The sequence below is a fragment of the Mercurialis annua genome, linkage group LG1-X (assembly GCF_937616625.2).
Source record: "Mercurialis annua linkage group LG1-X, ddMerAnnu1.2, whole genome shotgun sequence".
In the NCBI taxonomy this organism is placed as follows: Eukaryota; Viridiplantae; Streptophyta; class Magnoliopsida; order Malpighiales; family Euphorbiaceae; genus Mercurialis; species Mercurialis annua.
In genome coordinates, this window is record NC_065570.1 from 44,526,253 (window position 1) to 44,544,714 (window position 18,462).

General features: G+C 34.4%; 1 protein-coding gene and 1 long non-coding RNA gene across 3 annotated transcripts; both read left to right on the forward strand.

Annotated features, from left to right (window-relative positions):
• Positions 1–5,434: 5,434 nt before the first annotated feature.
• LOC126687579 (ATPase family AAA domain-containing protein At1g05910) lies at positions 5,435–14,917 on the forward strand. 2 transcript variants are annotated; one of them, XM_050382143.2, is made up of 11 exons: positions 5,435–5,526; positions 6,506–6,796; positions 7,371–7,472; positions 7,598–9,454; positions 9,540–9,728; positions 10,141–10,283; positions 10,729–10,974; positions 11,606–11,792; positions 13,350–13,415; positions 13,491–13,740; positions 14,281–14,917. In XM_050382143.2, the coding sequence occupies exons 2-11, from the start codon at positions 6,572–6,574 to the stop codon at positions 14,670–14,672; spliced, it is 3,657 nt and encodes a 1,218-aa protein (XP_050238100.1). In that variant the 5' UTR covers positions 5,435–5,526; positions 6,506–6,571; the 3' UTR covers positions 14,673–14,917. The 2 variants fall into 2 exon arrangements, with proteins under 2 accessions (XP_050238100.1, XP_050238096.1); XM_050382139.2 differs by having other exon boundaries at positions 6,519–6,796.
• A 1,431-nt stretch (positions 14,918–16,348) lies between these two features.
• On the forward strand, positions 16,349–17,922 carry LOC126665179 (uncharacterized). The gene is made up of 2 exons (XR_007637554.2): positions 16,349–16,545; positions 17,422–17,922. It is a non-coding gene; the product is annotated as an uncharacterized LOC126665179 (long non-coding RNA).
• The last annotated feature ends 540 nt before the right edge of the window (positions 17,923–18,462 follow it).

An 18,462-nucleotide genomic window follows, 5' to 3' on the forward strand; every position in this document is an offset into this window, starting at 1 on the left:
TGCTAAAACTACTGATATGGCAAGTATCTTCGTATTCCACTTATTCATGATCGTGTTACCAAAGTCCATTCCGGTGATATTTTGAACAGAGTTACAACTCGACCCACATCATGAAAATTTATGAATTTGACCATTGTTGGCAGGGATACTCTCACAAAAGTGGCGGTTCGTGAGATTCCGATCTATACGATGCAAACTATATCCATTCCAAAGGGCACTTATGAGGCAGTGAAGAAGAGTTGTTAGCAATTCCTTTAGGGATTTAATGGTGCAACCAAGAAGCTGAATCTGGTTTGTTGGAGAATTATTTGACAGCCTAAGAAAAATGGAGGCCTTGGGTAAAAAAACATCTTGTTCCAATATCATGTCTTACTTATGAGGTTAGGGTGGCAGATTTTATCTAAATCTCAGTCTCTTTGGGTTCAAATTTTAAGAGCTAAATACAAGTTTACTTAGGAGAATTTCCCGTAACTCAAGAGGACTTCAAACGCATCTCACCTTTGGAAGTCTTTGAATAACATATGGGCTACTGTTTGCAACAGTATTCGATGGATGATTATAGATGGAAATCATATGAGGTTCTGACTTGACCCTTGGCTTGATGCTGAAATTATTTTGACCCATAAAGCTATTTGTGATATTCATGAGGCCTGAAAAAGATTGGGCAAGTGGTGGATGGTAATGGCCATTGAAATTGGGATTTGTTGGCTAAGTCTATACCGCAGGTCTAGTTGAGAAGAATTGCTCATATATGGCCCTAACCCGCTGGCTAGGTATGAATTTGTTTATTTGGACCATTCTCAATCCAATATATTCAATACCAAATTGGTGTATGATTCTCTAGACAACCTGAAATGGGATAATGACAATGACTGCTCGGTTTTGGTCTGGAGCTGGAACGGTTTGCAAAAAGTTTAAAATTTTCATGTGTGTAGATACATATTTTTCGGATAGGTAAAAAGTGATAGGGGACTGAAGCGTCCAATGATGATTTCCGGAGAAACTCATCCTAGTGACGGGCTAACAATCCGCATGTTTTATTTCAAGTGGGCTAGATCAGCACATAATGACAGATTTGAAGGATCGAGGCGTAATTAGCCGCAAATAGCCCATAAAAATCCAAAGAGATTATGATAAAAATGTAAGAAATCAGACTAATTAGAATGACTTAGACTTTTATGAGCCAATTTCTAGTTTTGATGGACTAATTAACCATACACAAATCATTGTGGCCTTTGAAGCTTTTTTGGATACTTTCAAGCACCAAATAAGCCTTTTTACCACCTTTTTCATGGAATTGATTGCTTAATCCAAATTCAATTTGTTAATTATTCCAATTATTATTCCAAACCTGTCTAAACACACACTTGTAGACACCTAACCTAACTAAAATAATAGTAAACCTTAAGCTTATCATATTCCTATTTAAACACCATTAACTCATTAACTATGGGGGACCAAGTGGCACACAATCAGACATAGTACGAATAAACAAAACATAAACCATAATTCTAAACTATCTTTGGCCGAAACTAACCACCACCATCACCACACAAACCAGTCAATCAAACAAGCTTTTACGCTTTAATTCAGTCAAGAACGCACTGCTGCCTATCAATCCAAAAATGGATTTTGCATTCGGATTGCCAAAAAACGAGCCAAGGACTCATAACAGTCCTTATGAGGACCCAATATCTCATTTATCACTTTTTATCATAATATTAGAGTTGTCAGATTTCATGAATCTAGAATGCATGTTTAGTTTATTTTCAGTCTTTTTGTCATAGATTGTATAAATTATCATAGTTGCTGTTTTTGCCATGATTGCCATGATTTGATTCTAGAAACATGTTTACGATTGTTTTTCTTTACTGTTTTTACATGCATATTTTGATTATATGCTTTTTGAGAATTTCGAATCGCACTATTTTTGCACGTTTTCTGACCAACTGACAAATTGCCTCGGGACTAGCTTTTGGTGGCGGTGCAACCACCATACTCTGAAGCCACCGCCACAACAACGTGGCGTTTCCGGCAGTCAAAGTTGCGTCGTCGTTCGTCAGCTCCAGACCCTCTCAGATCAGTTTGATTCGATCCAAATCTTGTTTTTGTGTTTCTGGGCTCGTTTGAGCTCGGATTTGGGCCCTATTTGAGCCCATGGTTTTGTAATAGTTGTAAGATTATTATTATGTACTGTAATGGACCTGTGCAAGTCAGCATCAGGTTGCTAAGTTATATTTATAGGCTGCCACATCACATGGACCCTAAAGCCCAAGCCCGCTAGAGACCAAAAACTTTCAGACATGATTCCAGATTTGTTTGAACTCGGAATCAACCCCGGTTTGGACTTGTCGATTTGTATAGACCAGACAAAGAATTTCTCTAATCTGACCAAATCCAGATTCCGACCAAACAGATAATCTGATGATAGACGAGTGTCAAACACTTTAGTTCTTTAAGGTTAAAAGTATCTTTAACCTTACATGTATATAAACTGTAAATGGGTATGTTTAAATTGTTTATCTCTTTCCAAGCATGACCAAGTCCACCATTTAATAGGCTAAATAAGATAACTGCATTAACTTAGCTCTAAATTCAGTAAATTACCTAGAAATCTTAATACTGCCATGAAAATATAAATAGAGGTCTTATAGGCATTCAAGATGACTAATTAAAATCAATCTCACTTAGACATCCGATTTAGGCTTTGTGCATGCAAAATGAATAAATCCACCTCTACCTGCTATATGATAGAAACCCCAGGATTAGATGCTTGTTATGAGTATTTGCTACATGCTTACAGGATAGTCCGGATCGAGTCATATGCGTATCTCACATGATTTCTAGCTTTCCATTTACCAACTTTCCAGACCTGTTTATTTTCCAGCACATTATCATATAGACTGCATGTATGATTAAGATGAGATATACCGAATATGCCCAACAAATGAATATAATCGATAAGTCAAATACAAGAGTTTCGGCAGTGTTTATCAAACCCGATCTTATGTTATGATGCACGATGATCTCACCCATAAGCGTGTGAGATTGTCTAGTCAGTATAAAAGGCATTTTATAGTATCTAGATGGCGACTCCATTTTTCAAAACCTAGCCAGATTCGAAGTCAGCCATAAATTTGGGCGAGCCACCACCCAAAATCCGCTCCGCTCACAATGTGGTTTGTGTTTCATGTAGGATTGATGATGAGTCCTGAAAGAGTTGGAAGACATTTTTGCATTGACAAAGTCTATGACTAATGCAAAGAAACTGATGAGGATATTATCTATGTCTTGTGATATTGAAATTTTGCTGGAAACATTCGGTATATGCTCATCTTGCCTTCCAAGATTCATGATTTTTTTCTCCTTGCCGTTAAAAGAGCGGATGATGGCAAATCTAAAGAATACTACTAGTTAGTTTAATGCAAATGATAACTGACATTGTTACTTCATCATGACTATTTGGCGTATTTGGTTGTGGAGAAATTAGTTAAGGCGGGTGGTTTAGCCAGAGATGAACATAAGGGATGACTTGATAGTTTTTTGATATATATGGCGTCAAAATCTAACTTTGGAGCAGAGTTGCGAGGTGTCTTACACAAACTCCAGTTAAATGAAGATTAGGTGCAAAAAAATTAATTCGAGAAGTGGATATCAACCTAATGGTGGAGACAATCAACCATAATTCAGTTGATGACAAGTATTCGAGCTTTTTATTGGCCATTAGGTCTTTGCATAATCGGAGTCGGGAAGTTTAAATTCGTCATTTTTATCTAGAAATTAACTTTAAGACATATCATCTTATAACTATTAATGATGATTATCTTTGAGGTTTAATCGCATATGAAGCTCCTCCTCGAAGTCCTATTCACTGGATTAACAATGGTATTTAAGATATTTCTTATAGTAAGAATGTTCAGAGTCTATTTAAGCGTTTGTTTCTTCTCTTGTACAAGGAAAAATCTGTAGTTATTAGAATGAGTCAATTATTCAATCAAATGAGATTGATGTTATTTTCATAGCAAAAATTAATAAGAGCGATATTTTTTAATTGATAAAATTATTTTTACTAGATCTGTTTATTCCTTTTTAATAAAAATAAGGCTAATTTTATCCAAATAAAAAACAATCAAATTAATTTTTACTCTTAAAACAAAGTTATCTTTGAAAAAAATTGATCAATTAAATGCTATTGAATATAATTTTCATCAATTGGCCTAACATTTATACCATTTGAATTATAACTTAATGGTCATCAGATATCTATTTTATTAAAATTTCAAAACATTTAAATTCAGAAATATCATTAACCAGCATTCGGTCTTAATTAGTTAAAATAAATAAAGTAACCAAAATAAATGACATTAACTAGAAAATAAGGGACCATACTTGATATTCTCCAACAAATAAAAAGCGAACAAAGGACCACTTTACTCCCTGAAGTTGGCACAAAGTATCAAAAACATCTAAATTAGCAAAACGAGATCACATTTACCCTGAACCTGGCGAATTTGGTACATAAACCGCCCTCCGCACTCTCACCTAAGAGAGTGAGATACACTCTTCGGTTTTTTATGGTGGTTTCATTTTACCATAGTGATTTTTGACAGAAAAATGCTTAAAATGGTCCTAATTGTTTTTAAATATTTTAAATTAATACTTAATAATTAGAAAAAAAAAACAATTTCATCCCTTTAATAATAAACTTAAAGTAATAAATTACCCCTTCAATTTTAATTTTTTTACAAAAAAATATTTTTTTTAATTTATATAAATATTATTAATTTCATAAAATTAAAAACCGTAAAAAAAATTATACACTTAAAATTAAAATCGACCCCGGCAAAAAAAATTTCGTTCTCAGGCGAGGAGAAGCTCGCCTGAGAAGAGGAGCTGTTGCTCTCCTTTTTTTTTGCTCGTCTGAGACGAGCAGATCCTTGAGACGAGCAAGGTGCTGCTCGTCTCAGACGAGCACCGACAGGCTTGTCTCAGACGAACAGTAGCAGGTTTCGGCGAGGAGGAGCTTCTCCTCGCCAGAAATTGTAAAAAAAATTGATTTTTGTTGAAAAAAGTTCATAAAGACCCTTGATTTAATTAAGATTAATGAGTATTTAAGTATGATTAATGAGTATTTAATTAGGATTAATGAGTATTTAAGAAATCCACTCTCCAATTAAGATGCCACATCAACATAGAGGGGTTTTTGACCCAATTTTGCTAATTTCAGGGTAAAAGTGATCCGGTTTTTTTTATTTTGAACGTTTTCGATACTTTGTGCCAAGATGTGGGGGTAAAGTGATCCCTTGTTCAATAAAAAGCACTCAAATAGTCAAACGTATCCTTTCTAAAACCGAAGGACATAATAGTAATTACTTATTTTATTTCATTACTTTATTAGACTATATTGTTTTTCTAAATTTATAAATATACAAAAACCAGAGCATAGGGGTTTTAGAAACTCTCTGTATATCTCCATCTACAATCTCACAGTATTAAACTCTTAGATTCAGCAAGATCTCTAGTCAGGTAAATTCATCTCCAATTCTCATCTCCGATTTCGATTTTTTTAATTTCCCTGACGTTTTATTTTCATTACATTTGATTGAAAATGATCTATTGTTTGTAAATTCAAAGATTATGTTACTGTAACTATATTGCTGGTGTTCGATTTTAGAATTATTGATTTGTTTTCTTACTCTGTTGATTGCATGTATTATTGTGGTGTAATTTGTGTGTTTGGAGTTAATTAGGGTTTTATTTTGTAGTAATTTGTCAAGAAATGCATGTGCAGAGAATGAGAGAATGGTTAGTGTTATTTATGCTTGTTTAAGTATGCATTGGTGTAGATATGATTCGTGACTTGCATGATTCTTGCTGAAGTTGCTGTAGTTCGTTTAGTTCTTGTCTGATTGTTTGTTGTATGCTTTTAGAGTTGCATTTTGGGGAGTGGTAGTGTTTGAAGCTTGTTGTGGATTGATTTAGAAGTTTTAGGGCTTTTAGATTAGTATTTTCTGTTGTCTTTTTTGTTATTAAGATCTTTGAGCTTTGTGTTTTGTGAAATATGTATATGATAATCTTTTTGAGGTTTATTCATGATTTTGTCGCTTTGAAACTATGTTTCTCTTGAAAATAGTGTTTCTCTGATTGTGGGTTGGTTGCTTAACTTTTGGCATCCTCTTTTTGCTAATGAGCTGCTTTGGGAATTTCACTTTTTGTTAAGTCATGTGCTCTTTCGGTGTTTCATTTTCAGCTTAGAAAATAACCTAGTCATCCAGTTCAGTTCTTTTTCTTGTTTATTTAGCTTATATCAGTTGAGCGATTGTGCACTATTTATTTGTTTATTTTAGGGAACTTGTAAGTTTCAGTTTATTTCAGTAATTAGTGAATCTATTGTATGATTCATCCCTGTAACTTCCAATAAGGGCTTAAAGTAGTGTCATATTTTGCGCAGTGATGCTTGTCTTTTTATACATCTCGAGCTGAAATTACATTTGTTTTTGCTCAGAATCTGAGGATAGGCTTTTCAAGTTGCATGGAAGAGCATAATCGAAACTAGAGGTAGCATTTGCTTATGTATTCAAAACGTCCTGGTCAAGGAGATGGGCCTGTTTCTAGGCCAGTACGAACAAGTGACAGGCTTAGGAGAAGGCCAAAACCTTATGGCCGGGCATATCTGTATTACACTCCAACCATTCTTCGCACCAGGACAGGTAAACCTAAGACGAGGACAAATGCTTCTCGAATTGCCAAGATTCTACGCCCATCCAATCGTCCAAAACGGAGTCCAAATAATAATGTAAGTTTCATCTTTAGATTTCACTAATTTCTTTGTTATAGATGTCGTCCAATAGTGGATTCATATTGATACATAAATAAATGGCTAGATTAAGAAAACAAATAGCTTAAGTATTAAATTTGCATGATTCCATCTTACAGAGGGGGAGCTATACAAAATCTTAGTTCTCTTCATCAGACATTCTTGGAACAAGAAATTTAGCTAAGTGTAGTATGTTTGTGTGATGTGCTTAGTAGTTTCTATTATCATTGCTCTATATGTGGATATATGAATATTCCTTTATTAAGACAGCCATTTTTGGTTAGATTGGTTTCTTTGGTTTGGGAACCTGGATTCCACATTAATAGCAGTAGATTTTAAGTGCCAGGCCTTCATATCATCCCTGATTTTTAGATCATAAAAATGAATAAAACATTATAAGCTGCAAACTAGCTTCCAGGTGAGGTGTTGGACAAAAATGTCTTCTTATCATGTTTCCTGTAGAGAAATGAAACTAAAACATTTGTTCTATTTACTTATTTAGTTTCTTTGCTTATTATTGTAAAGATATTCATTGCTTGCACTTTTATTGCAGTTAGGTGGTAGCAATCTACGACGCTCAACTAGAAAGAGGAGGATTCCTGTAAATCTGGAAGGTTACACCGATAGTTCTGGATCAGAAGATGCAGACTTGATGGTAAGGAGCTATGCACATGCAAACACATTGATTTGTGGGGATTATTTAGATTTTACTATTTTTCTTGTGTTTAAAAAACATAAAATTGTAAGTTTACGTGAAGATCTTGCTACTTTTGATTTCAGAAACCTACTTTTCGAACCTCGAGGAACCGAATTGGTAATAGTGCAACTCAAGATGATTTATTATCTCCAAACCATAAAAAGATTATGGCGAATAAATCAGAACCTAGACGTGAAGGACTACGGCCGCGTAGGTCAAAGTCATTTCCAAGGGAAAAGCTAAACTTAGATTCTGCTGATGAGCAAGATACTTTTGACGATAAAGTTATCCAAGTTGAGACTGATAATGGGCACGAAATTGAGGATGTTGATGGAGACGATGGTCAGAATGATGGTGAAGCCGAGGATGAGGGTGATGGAGAGGGTGAGGATGAAGGGGAGGAAGATGGTGATGATGAAGAAGGCGAAGAGGAGGAGGAGGAGGAGGAGGAGGAGGAGGAGGAGGAACAAGAAGGAAGGAGAAGATATGATCTCCGAAATCGTGCTGAAGTTCGTAGGCTTTCCGTGGAAGAAGGTAAGCAAAGGCCCCGCTCTCCACGGAGAGTATTGCATCAAGGAATAGGGACTAGAGTTAATAGGGATGTAAGAAGGGGCGGATCACGAGTTCACAAGCGCCATCGTATAACAAGAGCTGAAGAATCTGATGATTCCCTTCTTGTGGATGAGCTAGACCAAGGTCCTGCTATTCCTTGGGCTCGAGGAGGGAGCAAATCTGGTCCACCCTGGCTCTTTGGGGGATTAGACATGCACGGTTCAACATCATGGGGATTCAATGTTGCAGCGTCTGGTTGGGGTCATCAGGGTGATAATATTGCTGCAATAAATTCAGGGATTCAAACTGCTGGCCCAAGCTCAAAGGGTGGGGCAGATATTCAACCGTTGCAAGTTGATGAAAGTGTAAGTTTTGACGACATAGGTGGACTATCACAATATATTGATGCTCTGAAGGAAATGGTTTTCTTTCCCTTATTATATCCAGACTTTTTTGCTAGCTATCACATCACACCACCAAGGGGGGTTCTATTATGTGGTCCTCCCGGCACCGGGAAAACATTGATTGCTAGAGCATTAGCTTGTGCTGCTTCAAAAGCTGGGCAAAAAGTTAGTTTTTATATGCGCAAGGGAGCTGATGTGCTAAGCAAGTGGGTAGGTGAGGCCGAGAGACAATTGAAAATGCTTTTTGAGGAAGCACAAAAGAACCAACCATCCATTATTTTCTTTGATGAAATAGACGGCCTTGCTCCTGTGAGGTCTAGTAAACAAGAGCAGATCCATAATTCTATTGTTTCTACTTTGCTTGCACTAATGGATGGTCTAGACTCACGTGGACAAGTTGTTTTAATTGGAGCAACTAACAGAGTTGATGCCATTGATGGAGCCTTGCGTCGCCCTGGTAGGTTTGATCGTGAATTTAATTTCCCTTTGCCTGGGTGTGAAGCACGTGCTGAAATACTTGACATACACACTCGGAAGTGGAAGCATCCTCCTTCAAAGGAACTGAAGTCAGAACTTGCAGCTAGTTGTGTTGGATATTGTGGTGCCGATTTAAAGGCTCTATGCACTGAAGCTGCCATCAGAGCTTTCCGTGAAAAATATCCTCAAGTGTACACTAGTGATGATAAGTTTGTGATTGATGTTGATTCGGTCAAGGTTGCAAAGTATCATTTTGTGGAAGCCATGTCTACAATTACACCTGCTGCTCATAGGGGTGCTGTTGTGCACTCTAGGCCGCTATCTTTAGTAGTTGCACCATGTCTACAAAGACATTTGCAGAAGGCCATGAATTTTATTTTCGACATATTTCCCCCCCTTGCATTGTCATCGGAGTTGACCAAGCTTTCCATGCTTTCATATGGATCTGCGATTCCTATTGTGTATAGGCCACGACTTCTGCTGCTTGGTGGTGAAGGTTCTGGCCTGGTAATTATTTTGGATCCTCTTGAATGAAGTAAATGGTCATTGTATGAACTTCATACTAAGTATACTTACTGATATAGTTTAACAGGATCATGTTGGGCCTGCAATTTTACATGAACTGGAGAAATTCCCTGTTCACTCTCTTGGACTTCCATCTCTTCTTTCAGATCCCAGTGCAAAAACACCAGAGGAAGCCTTGGTGCATATATTTGGTGAAGCAAGGAGAACAACACCTTCAATCCTTTATATTCCTCACTTTAATCTTTGGTGGGAAAATGTGAGCCCAATTCTTTTTTTTTTTTAATTAAATTTTAAAACATTTATCTTGGGTTAATATACCTATTACATGTATACCTAAAGCGTAAATTCATTGTCATATGGTAAATGGCCATTACGAATTCAAAATAAAATCTTTTAATAAGATAAAACATCATTTGGTGAAAGAGACAGAGCTTGATTCTACATGTACTCCATCAGATAGATATTCTTATGAAAGTTTTATCAATTCGATGCAATTTTAAATCTTGGGTAAACTCATATTTGATACATAAAATAGGCCTAGTTATAATTTTTTCACAATTTCACATTGGGCTTAATTATTATTTTTTATTTTAAATATCTTTTTTCCTGCTGTATTTTAATTACTATGCTCTCCTCATAATCTTTGTTTAAATAACTTGACATGTCAGGCACATGATCAGCTCAGGGCTGTTCTATTAACACTATTAGAAGAATTGCCATCTGACTTGCCAATTTTGATGCTTGGAACTGCGTCAGTACTTTCTACTGAAAGCATAGAGCTGCAGCAAACAATATTTCCTCAGCGTTCCATGTATGTTTATAGTTTCTTATACATAATTTGAGTCGGGCACTTTTATGCTTAAATTTGATCCATGGCAATTTCAGTTCTTTGTAAGATATGGACAATCTTATTTGAAAAACATCCTGCTGTTCACATTAAAACCACGTGCATGTACGTTTTTCTTATATCGAAAGGCAATGCTTGGCAGTCTTTTAACATAATATTTACAAATGTATACCTTTTAGTCTTGTTTTCCTTTTGATTTCAAACAAAATAATATTTCATCCTCTTTCTTATTGGATCATAAGTTGGGCCCTTTTCATGTAATTCTAAATTTTAAAATATTATCAAATCCAAGCTAAAATACTTTTAAATTGCTGCCATTCCAGCATCTATTGAGTCATATTTACGCACCATTTTTTATTAAGTTTCTTAAATTTGATACTGTAGTCATAGATTGACTTTCTATTGTTAGCTTTGAAGTGGGCAAACCATCAACTGAAGACAGATCTTTGCATTTTGAATGTTTAATTGAAGCTGCTTTATCAGTCTTGTCGGAGAGTGTGACAAAGAAATCCCAAGAATCACAATCCCTTCCCGAACTTCCTAAGGCACCAAAAGTCGCAAGTGGCCCTACGGTTTCAGAATTAAGAGCTAAGGTAGAAGCAGAGCAGCATGCCCTTCGTCGAATGCGGATGTGCCTCAGAGATGTTTGCAACCGGTGAGATGATCTGTTTCTTGTCTAGTCTTTCCTCAAATATTGTAGTTCAGCATTGTCTCGACCCTATTATACCATGTTTGTTCATCATGAATCAACTCTTGCTTGCCTCCTAGCACAACTCAGGAATATTGGTTGCCTCTCATCATTTTATGTCCTAAAAATGCAGTCATTTCCTTTTAATTGTAGAAATCAAGTAAACAGTGACATCATGGAGATGCAGAGTGTTTGTTTAAAAAATGAAAATGAATGTGTAACATTATAAATTTTAACTGGAAAAGAGTCGAATTAAGGTTAATGTTCTATATTGAATTACGAACGATACAAATGTTTTGTTGGTACTCTAAGCATCTTGCTAAGAAGTTGGAAGCAAGCACCTGTGGTGACCGGTGAGTATATAGATCATTGAGCATACCAAATTGGTTGAACAAAGTTTTTTATTTTTTTAAGGTTTAAGGTAAATTAAAAGACAGTTTAGATTTCCCTATCTAATAATGACATGTGACACATGAAAAATAACGATAATTGACTAGCTTATTTATTCCTTCTGTTTTCAGATATTCTCCTGGCTAATAATACCCGGATATTATGGTAAATAAGATTGGACTGCTGATTTTTTCCCCTTCCATTGCAGGATATTTTATGATAAACGATTCAATGCCTTCCATTACCCTGTCACAGATGAGGATGCTCCAAATTATCGCTCAATAATACAACATCCTATGGACATGGCTACTCTGCTACAACATGTTGACTCTGGCCATTACATTACATGTTCAGCATTTTTGCAAGACTTTGATCTCATTGTCGCCAATGCGAAGGTATGCTCTACTGTTGTTTTTGCTTATACTTGAAATTCTTTTTATGAAGATGTTCTATTCTTTTATAGCTTCAAGGTTCTATCTTGATTTCTTGATAATTAAAGGTCAAGAACTTTTATAGAATATAATTTTGCCACATATAAAACAAGGAAAATAGCTCAATTAGAAATAAATTATACAAACGTATTTAATGAACATTTATAGCATATTCTTTTCTGACTTGCATCTTATTGATGATATTATCTTTGTAACATGTCAAATTAAAATGACCACGTCTACTTTCTTTTGGGGAATTTACAAATGTCTTTTAATGATTAGTCATATCTATATGGACATTGCCTTTTTGGAACATTTGCTAGCATAAATAATTCTTATTATATTGGTAGTGGATTATTGGTATGGAACGGTAGACTTTAAAAAGGACAAAAGAGTGCAATCTATGATATTAATAGCTGGTTGTTTCGTTTTCGCCTTGGAGAAAATTTCATAATTATATGATAGTAGTTTTTGCGAATATCGACTCTGAACTTCATTTGGAGTGCTTATTTTTTTTCCAAACAATATATTTGCTGCTCAAGTAAAATTATATAAATTGTACCACATTTTGAGTTAAGGTGTATTAATGTCATAACAAAGCTCGTCATTTGTGTCAAATTTTTGTTTCACTAGTAGAAAAGGGTTATAATAATTCAACATCTACCGCATAGATGTTGATGTTAATTTTTCACTAGAGGAAGCAAACAGCTGAATAAAGGTAACCAAGCATAGGTTATCTCCCGTTTTATTAATGATTTTGGAAACTGAACACAGCAACAGTTTTTGCAAGCTATATAATATTTCTCAAGAACTGTAAAATTGGTTTTCTAAATGCAGGGTAATTGCTATCTTCAAATATCTAGCAGGGTAATAATTCAGAGAGCATGTTTGACATTATAGATGAGCAAACATGCTCTTATTTTGGAAACTTACCTGTTTGATATGTAGAAAGAAATTATTTGCTAAAAGCTCCCATTTTAAGAAAGTCACCCAGTTTAATTTTCTTTTTAAGTTGCTTCAATCTAAAAAGTATAGCTAGTTTTGATAAATTTTCTAATTTCAAAAGAAAATCAATTTTGTGCTTTTCTGTTCCGTGCATGACAATAATTATATTTTTGTTCTTAACCTTTTAACGTTTTTCAAAAAAGAAATAATGGTTATATGTTTCCACATTACAAAACAGTGCACTTTTTTCATATATGTACAGTGGAATTAAATCTTTAAGCTTTAGCAAAAGAGATATAAGATATTTTAGGAAAATAAATAAGTGGAAGGACCATAGCAGTATGAGAAAGTTTAGTTAGGACACCTAGGGACTTCTGTTGAAATGGTACAAATTAATATCACTGAAACAATAATCCAACAGCTAGGACAGGTTCTTTTCACCTTTTTGTGAGTGAGAATGTACTTGTTGAGTGATTGCTCTTTCTAACAAGTGTTTACTTAATAAATCACCTTCGATGTTAGGGGAAACATTTCATTTTCTTAGTTGACTGTTTTTATTTTGTGTTTAAAACTCAGGTGTATAATGGAGATGATTACAACGGTGCCAGGATTGTTAGCAGAGCATATGAACTTCGGGATTCAGTGAGTTCTGTTTTGTTCACATCTTATGTCCAGCTTGACCATGCAGGTCTCTCATTATTATGTCATTTGTTTTAGGTACACGGAATGCTGTCACAGATGGACCCTGCCCTTGTCGCTTACTGTGACAAGATTGCGGCCCAAGGTGGTCCAGTTCATGTGCCGGATGATTTAGGGGGGTCTATCTTTCCATCAACTCCTGTTGTCCAGCTGGGAACTGTTACTAGAGCAAGTGCCCGATTGCGTAATGTCCAGCCAGAGGTTAATCTGGATCAAAGCTATGAGGCTTTGAAGAGGCAAAAGAAAACCATTGATGTTTCACATGCAGGTATGGTCTTTTATTGACTAGGTTTTTGAAGTGGCGCACTTTAGACTTTTCCCAATGATGTCAAAAAGATGATATATACATCTGGAAATGACCAGAGTCCACTTATAGCTAGAGGTGTGCAATCGGGTTTTTGATTTTTTGACTTTTTGAAAAATGGAAACCAAATAAAACCGAAATATTTTTTTGAAAAATATTATAATAAAATAATCCGAACTGATCTTTTTTGGTTTGAAATGGTGGGTTGTTTGGTTCAGTGCATACTCCTACTTGTAGCATTATAATCTAGAAGATTGATATACTGTAGTTTAGAAATCCCTGCCTTAATTTATTAGCTACTTCCGGAAAAAAGGAGGTACCAAATTTTGAAGCTATGAGCCTCGCTGCATTCAACCTCACAGTGGATACCCACTCTCAACATTTTTCAACCTTATTCGTCTGGCATATTCTGTTTAAAATTACATAAATTGTTTGTTTCATTTATATTCCGGAAAACTATCTGATCCCTTTGTTGCTTTTTTTGTTTGCATTGATGAAAATCAGCTTCAATAGCAGAAGACAAAGCACAGCAGACAGATCCAGCACAAGCAAAGCCATCAGAAGAGGCGGAGGCAGATGAAATGCATACAGAAAAGCCAGAATCTTCATCTGGGGACGGCGATCAGCAGGGAGTTTCTAGAGAAGCATCTGCTAGTGGCGAAGAGAGCGGATCCCCAGATGCTACTATGATGGATGCAGAAATGTCGAGCCACGTGGAGTACATCAAACGGCTATTAGTGGAGCGTACAGAAAATTATGGCATTCCGCAGCTTGAAAGGCTGTATACTCGTATAATGAAGTGCATTTTTGAAACCAAGGACAGAGATAAAGACGACCCTAAGTTTTCAATTTTGAAGGTTTTGGTGAAATTTGCGGAGGATGAAGCAAATTTCTGAAAACTCCCCTCAACATAAAAATTTAAAACCCACCAAAAAAAAAAGGAAAATAGGAATCTTGCAGTTGTAAAGTCGGATTTTTTTTTCAATGGAAATTTTTTGAGTGGAAGGTAGGTAGTTATCCGTTTCCTTCCAAATGAAATCGCCCAATCATTCATTCATTCCAAGTCCCATTCCATCAGGTCTAGAAGGTTGCCTGCTATGGTTATTTTATTATTATAAAGTAAATATAATTTATTCATTTATTATTATTAGATAAATTAATAATTATTTTTATTTAATGATAATATAATATTAGAATTGTTTTTTTGGGCTTAGAAAGAGATGTAATGGGCTGATTTGGATAGATAAAAGAGGAAATTAATCTCACTTTTACTGTTCAGCATCTCCGGCTTTAGAAATACAGCGGAAGTTCAGCGTGTTTGAATTTTACATTTTTTTCTTTTTGATTTTACGGGGATTCGACAATGGTTGTGGATTTTTCTTCTTTTCTTCTGATATTCGTCTTCCTCGCGTAGCACTCTTCCCTATAAAATGACTACAACGGCGATGAATTGCAGATTCATAGGTTGCCGACGATAGCGGCGATGATGGGTTGTCGATTTAAATGTCTAAATCTGCAACAACAGCTCAATCTTATGAAAATTGAACAATCGTCGATTGATGGGTTGTTGATCGATGGTTGTGGCGGCTGAGGGTTTCCCAGAATTTGTGGATTTGTTGGAATTGATGGGTTTACGGTGGTTTGCTGACAGCGGTGGATTTGATGAAATCAGTGTTAGATTTTTGATTAAAATGGGTAGTTGATAATTTTGGGAGTCAGTGAGCAATGTAAGTGAGTATGCAGTTCACTAACGGTTTATTAGTAGTTTACTAAAAGTTTTATAAATTTATTTTAGCGAAGCCATGAATGAGAAAATAGAACCAGAGATAAAATCTTTTCTCTTCTATTTAGTTTTTGATTAAAATATCAATATACTAGGTAATTTGGCTCTTTTAAATTCATTGTTAAATTAAAGGCATGGTTTTATTATGAATACTTTATTCTGCGGGTTTAAAATTTTATAACACCGTTAGTGAACAGTTAGTAAACTAAAAATAAATTAATTAAATTGTTAGTAAATTATTAGTGAACCGTTAGTAAACTAATAGTAAAAAATTATTAGTAAACCGATAGTAAATTAATTAATATTTTATTTTCATTTTATAATTCAAAAATAAATTTATAAAACTTTTAGTAACTACTACCGTTAGTGAACTTATAGTAAACTTTTTATTAGATAACTGTTAGTAAACCGTTAGTAAACCTATCAAAATTTTTGAAAATAAAAACCGTATTTTTATATTCAGAAACCGTATTTTTAAAAACCTTTTAAAAGTCAAACATATTTTTCAACTCAGACTGGTCAAACCGTATTTTTCAAATTATTTACACATAGTATGAGTATTTTTGAAAAACAATCTAGATAAATTAGGATAAATACTTAATTTTTGAGAAAAATAGACAAATGTCCAACATATCAAACAATATTCTCAAAATTACGGTAGCACTTTTCTGTTTGATTTTTACGATTTATAATTTGTGATTTGCAAAAATAAACTTTTATCTTTTTAAATATATTGTGATCATAAAAACAGGGAAACAAGCAGTTGAAATATCTCTACCGTAATCTCTTTCCATATCAAATTAAATCAGTGAATATCTTCTCTAAATTGTTAATCTAAATCAGTTGAATTCAAGAATCAATCCATTTCAAATAAACGCTAACTTTCACAGCTTCATTTTTTATCATTTTCAAAATCGAATTGGGTGAATTCAATTGGATTTCATCAAGAAGAAGAAGATCCACATATTGTAAGGAGCTAAAATCAGGTATGATGATTGAGATTTTTGTTTTTTCGAAATTAAAAATTGAGTAACAATAATGATGAACAATCATCACTGTTATATGAAATTTATAAGAGTTCTTTCGTTCTTTCGATAAACTATAATTTGTTGGAGTTTTCTAATTTTTTTCTCAATTTGTAATAGTTTTGTATTGATTAAAGAATTTATTTATAAGTGTTTTATCAATTTTTCATGATTTTTCACAACTTCTTCTTTCGAAGAACTGTTTATTTACGTAATTGTTAAACAAAATTGTATTGTCTCAATTGTAGTTTAATGCAAAAAAAAAACTAAAGTACCAGTAGTAGACTTGAAGGCTTTGTTTGGGAGAGAAGGCATTAAAGTAAAGTACGGGTTTTTAAAGTAAAGTAAAGTACCGTAAGGGACGGTAAAGGAAGGTAAGGGTTGTGCATAACCCTTCCATGTTTGGGAAAATAATAAAGTAAATGAAGGGTTTATAAAAAAAATCAGTTAAAAATAATCCAACACCCCAATATGGGGGGTTGGCATATGAGGGTTGAGGGGGGTTGAGAAATTTTTTTCAACCCCTCAAAACCTTTAAAAAAAATTTGTCAAACAGGGGTTGAAATTTTACAACCATTCCCTTCCCTTCCTTTCCTATCTCAACCCCTAATCCAAAACAATACGGAAGTTTATTTTGTAAAAAATTACATAGAAAATAGTATATGAAATTTATGTATTTGCGATATAATCTAATTTTGATTCAAAAAACTAGTATACTGAACGTACTCACCGTATTATATGAAAATTAGGACGTAGTTTATTATCAACTTTTTGAAAGTATATAATGCAATTGTTTATTCCATGCCTAGCTAAAATGATTAGAATGTTCCTTTTCAGTTGAAAGTATTGAGATTCTACCTTCTATCGGAAAAATACAAGCGGAACAGCCAAAGAAACAAAGAAAAATATCATTTTGGGAGAGAAAAAAACCCGATGTAGATAACGAGAAGACAATAAAAAAACTTGTCGTGGTCTAGAAAGCACGGAAACGTTGAAGTCCCAACGTTTCCGCGTTTCCTAACGTTTCCGAAACGGGAACGTTAGGAAACTCCTCCAAAACGTTTCGGGCTCATCTGCAAATAAAAAAAATATTATTCAAATCACCCTTATGTTTCAGAAACCCATATTTTCTTCTTATCGATTACTTCTGATTGAATCTTTCTCTGCTCATCTGAAAATGGCTGCCGCCGCACCGATCATCTGAATTCGGCTTGAAGGAAAGTTTTTGATTTCAATTATATAAATTTCATTTTGGATCCGATTTCAGCCGATAAAAAGATTGGAAAAAGTTTGTATTTGTTGATGAATTTTAATTTCAAAATGTGTTCTGCAATTTTAGTAATAGAGAGTTCAAGAAGAAAGAAGAATTTGGTGATGATGGCCAAATTTGTGATGCTGCGTTATTTGGTTGATTGTAATTACTAATTAATTAGGTTTTGAGGACTATGGGCTTGGGCTATTAATTTTAACAAACTTACTATTTTATATGTATAACTAGGGCTTATATTTGATTTATTTTCTTTTGGGAAGTGATGAATATTAATAATTTAATTTATATGAAACTTCATAAGCTTTTTTTTATATGAATTTTTCATATAAATTATTTTGTATATTAATATTTTTTTATATATATAATATTAATAATTATAAATATATCCCTATATTTTTAATATTTACACGTTTCCCCCACGTTTCGTGTCCTCTATTTTTTAAAACTGCCGTTTCCCCGTGTCCGTTTCGTGTCGTATCCGTTTCCCGTTTCCGTTTCCGTGCTACTTAGGTCGTGGTCTACCAAAATAGTAATAGAATGTTATTAATCATCGTTTTCATTTATTTTGTAGTATATTATTGGTCATAACTTGTTATACAATTAGTAAT